We start from the raw sequence: 4,365 nt of genomic DNA on the forward strand, positions 1-4,365 counted from the left end.
ATTTGTGCACATCTGGATTATTGACAATCAATGGTTGGGGTTCACGGGGTATTAGCTGTGTACTTTGTAGAGGCTGTCTTATCCGTCTTGTTTACAAATGTTTTCTTTAAATTATAAGGAGTTAGATGAGATCTCATACTAGCTATGGCCACGGAGTCGCGCCCGTCTGCCATTGGATGTTTATTAATGTTTCCGAAAGGAGGCATAGGGTTTTCTTTTATTAATGTTCTGAAATGGAGCATAAGGGGGACAACCTGGTCTATTGCTTAATCCAATCAGTGAATGAAATGAATTATTTATTATTAATTGGGGAAGTCTTAGTAATGTTAATAGTTGAGACATGTGCCTGAGTAAGTAATTAAATTTTGTGTGTTGATTGCTTATTAGTAGTATGCTAGGAATTCTTTGTTATATTTCGTAACTTGTATGTACTCAGTGTTGCTGATTGCGTGCTTTTGTATGTCTTTTTCTTGGTCATGGTCTTTGCCTTTTCAATGACCCTGTAATGATCCAATTTTTACACTTGTAATATTAGGGAGTAGATTAATCACAGGTTTATACATAATCAGAACTTGCATCAAGGTGGTGGGATTTTGAGTGGAGTGTTAAATATTTTCACAGTTTATTGCAACTCTTAAGTTGGATTTATTTTAACTCTGATTTGGTTTATTTACTACTTTTGATTGGGTTTGAATCAGGGCCGTAATGGTTCCAGCTAGTAAGACTAAATTTTGTTTTGATTATTGGTTTTGGAAAATTATTTATAACTGAGTTAGTTTTCCGCTGCTAAATTATGAACTAGCCTTAACGTTTGAACACATGGCGGTAGCACGTCAGTAATTCTCTTGCAGATTGTTAAAGGTATTTACAGGTTTTTAAAGAGAGAATTATTGGGGTGTTATAGAATATTACTTTGAAAAAATGTACAAAAATGGAGAGTTGTACAATGATGAGGAGTTTGGCAAAATTGTCATCAAACCATGGCAATTATTAACAAATAAACAACATTTGAGAGATGTTGTGAGGGATTACTGCATACAAAGTGGGTTTTTAGTAGTTGTGCTCAAGGCATCTAATTTGAGGTGGACAGTTAAATGTTCTGCAAGTAACTGTGAGTGGAGGCTGCATGCATCTAGGCTTCCTAATGGTGTCACATGGGAAATCAAGTCCATACAGAACATGGAGCACACTTGTTCTGGTTTAGAGGTGAAGAATCCTATGGTGTCTACCAAGTGGGCTACAAGAGTGTTGTTGGAAGATATCAGAGCCAACAATGATATCCCTGCCAAATCATTGAATCAGTTACTCTGGCAAAGATATGGAGTACAAATGTCTGCAAGTACTCTATACAGGATGAGGTCAAAGGCTCTAAGGGATTCTAATGGGGGTCATGACATCTTATATGCCCAGCTTCCTGACTATTGTGAAATGGTGAGATCAACAAACCTAGGTTCTTCTGCATTCTATGCTTGGACACCTCAAGATCATATTGACATGATTCCACAGTTCCTAAGTATCTTCATATCATTCAAAGGTTGTATAGATGGGTTGCTAGCTGGCTATAGGAGCTTCATAGGTGTGGATGGGGCTCACTTAAAGGGGAATTATGGTGGTGTCCTATTATCTACAGTAGCATTGGATGCAAACAATGAGCTATTCCCCTTTGCTTGGGCAATTGTATCAGTTGAGGACACAGATAATTGGAACCTCTTTGTGTGGCATTTGAAGAACTTTCTCAAAGACAGTGGGAGAGGTGATGAGTGGTGCATTATCTCAGACAGACAGAAGGTATGAAACTTAGCCTCAATTTTATTATTTAACTTCCTTGAGCATTTCTTTGTCTTACATCTATCTTTTTTTGTGTAGGGTATTGATGCTGCATTAACTGAATTATGGCCAAAGGCTTGAAGAAGATATTGCTACAAGCACTTGGTAAAGAATTGGAAGAAACCATTCCCTGGTCCTTTGATGTTTAGCCTGTTCTGGTGGGCTTGTGGGGCCTATTCTAAGTTCACATTCAAGAAAGCCATGGAACAGCTGCAGAAGGTTAATCCAGTTGCTTTGATATGCTTGTTTAAAGTTGGGGACCAATCAACATGGACCAAGCACAAATTCAATGAGGCTATCAAATGTGATGTAAACAAAAGCAACTTTGTGGAAAGCTTTAATGCCACATTGGGTACGGACAGAGCAAGACCTATTTTGACTTTCTTAGAAGGTAACATATTCTTTGTTATGTACATGTAATGTGTCTATATTGGTGAATGTAGCATTAACATTTGTGGTGATTAATGTTAGGATTTAGGAGAACAACAATGGTTAGGATGTGAACTAGTAAGCAAGCTTCTGCAAACTGGATAGATGATGATATATGTCCAAGCATCAAGGCTAGACTTAAAGTGATAACTCAAGAGTCCAGGTGTTGCAAGGCATACCCTAATGCTGATGGGTATGAGGTCACTGATGGAAAATCAGTGCTCCTTGTCAGTTTTGCTAAAAAAGGGTGCCTATGTTGGGTATGGAAGATTTTTGGAATTCCTTGCAGGCATGGCATGAGAGCCATCCTGCATGCAAGGCTTGATCCAAAACAGTTTGTACATGAATGGTACTCTGTGAGAAGGTACAAAGCTGCATATGCTGGTGGAATCAACTCTATCCCTAACAGTGATCAATGGTCAGACTTTGACATGCCTAAAATTGAACCTCCTGCCATGAAAAGAGGAGTTGGCAGGCCTTGTAAAGAGAGAAGAAGGGATGAAGATGAAGAAAGGAAGGGCAAGAGAAGCAAAACCATTAAGTGCAGCAACTGTCAATTCTATGGGCACAACTCAACAACATGTAAAGGAGGCCCTACTGCAAAACAAGTTGCTGCTGCTTTTTCCTCTACAAAGGGTAAAGAGAAGCAAGCTGTTGTTGCTTCTGCTGCTGCAAAGGATAAAGGCTCTACTGCTTTAGCTTCTGCAAAGGCTAAAGGCAAAGGACCCATGTCTTATTCACTGCCTGCTCCAAAAATGAGGAAGCTTAGTGGAATTGGGTTCTCAACCCAGCCTCAGTAGATGAATGTGTTGGTTGTAATTAGCATAAGTAAATAGCACTAAAAACTGATTTTTTTGGGTATTTGAATTAGTTTATTTTGGGTATTTTGGGGGGAACAGGGCATCTTATGGAAATAGCACTAGAAACTGATTTTTTTTGGGAATTATCAATTTGGATTGTGAACAATTGCTTAAGTTTTAATCTCCAAGTATTGTTCCTTTATGTTTATACTGTGTCCAGCCATGATTTATTATAGTTCATTGATACAGTTGAATAACAGAGCAACAAAACAAAAGAAATTGAATTTGAACAAAGTTCTGATTTTTATTTAATCCAGATGATCAGTACATTATTCAACTACTTAGATTGTTAAGGACTAAGTACAAACATCCCAATTGCCCTTACATGAAACCCTAATTTCAACTAATTTCCCCCAAATTATCTTTCTAGGGTTTACCAATTCATTCACTTAATTAAATCAAATTAAAAACATCCAATTGTAATCTTCATCGATATCATCTACTTGCCAAAGCCATCGAAATAACCTTCATCATTGACCTCATCAACAATCCTCACAATATTTTCTTCAGAAACCCATGCAAAAAAGTGACAGCTACTGCATTTGTAGTAGGGCCTGTCTGGATTAGAGCGTGTGTCAGAAAAACGCACATCTAGAAATCGCTTAAATGAACAGTCGCAGTAGCAAAGCTTGATTGCTCGAGCTCTTCCCATGGTGGCTGCGTAAAATTGGATGACGAAGAAGACAACAATGGAGGAAGTTGGGGGAATTAAGGGATAAAGGGTTTTTATAACCTGTTGTCTAACTTTTGGGGGGAAAAAGTTAACCATGGTTAACTTTATTTATGATATTTATGTTAAAACACCATCATTAATGTCATCATTAGGAGAAAAAAGATAAGTAATGTCATTTTGTATAATCCAAAAAAAGGGGGTTACCGTTGGTGCGTAGCAGAAGTTGGGGGTCACCGTTGAGAATATCCCTTTTTTAAATAATAAAAGTGAAATAATAAAGTGGTGCAGAAATCAATGCATAAAGTTGTGAGAGGAGATAAATTAAAATGTTAATCTAAGAGATTAACCTGGGCTCCCTCGGTTTTTAATGCTTAGATACTTCGTAAAAAAAATGTAAAAGCAAAATTTGATAAAACCTCTAATAGTTAGCAATTTTTTTATCTATAAAAAAAATTCTATTTTATTATCTTATTGATCTTATGTATTATTTAATAAAATTCTATTTTATTATCTTATTTATTTTATGTATTATAATTTAATCTTATTTTTTTTTTATGAATTTTATGTATTAGATGT

The 4,365-nt window shown here is 36.6% G+C and overlaps 1 protein-coding gene across 1 annotated transcript; it reads left to right on the forward strand.

The window, feature by feature from the left end:
* Positions 1-921: 921 nt before the first annotated feature.
* LOC110694279 lies at positions 922-1,908 on the forward strand. Its single transcript, XM_021871459.1, has 2 exons — positions 922-1,788; positions 1,867-1,908. The coding sequence occupies exons 1-2, from the start codon at positions 922-924 to the stop codon at positions 1,906-1,908; spliced, it is 909 nt and encodes a 302-aa protein (XP_021727151.1).
* The last annotated feature ends 2,457 nt before the right edge of the window (positions 1,909-4,365 follow it).

Source organism: Chenopodium quinoa, unplaced genomic scaffold (genome assembly GCF_001683475.1).
Source record: "Chenopodium quinoa cultivar QQ74 unplaced genomic scaffold, ASM168347v1, whole genome shotgun sequence".
Classification (NCBI taxonomy): domain Eukaryota; kingdom Viridiplantae; phylum Streptophyta; class Magnoliopsida; order Caryophyllales; family Amaranthaceae; genus Chenopodium; species Chenopodium quinoa.

Bases quoted from the DNA above. Each gene is read 5' to 3' on its own strand.
- LOC110694279 (XM_021871459.1), top strand. From the start codon at position 922: ATGTACAAAAATGGAGAGTTGTACAATGATGAGGAGTTTGGCAAAATT. The intron at 1,789-1,866 runs GTATGAAACTTA...TTTTTTGTGTAG, and splicing joins TTATCTCAGACAGACAGAAG to GGTATTGATGCTGCATTAAC.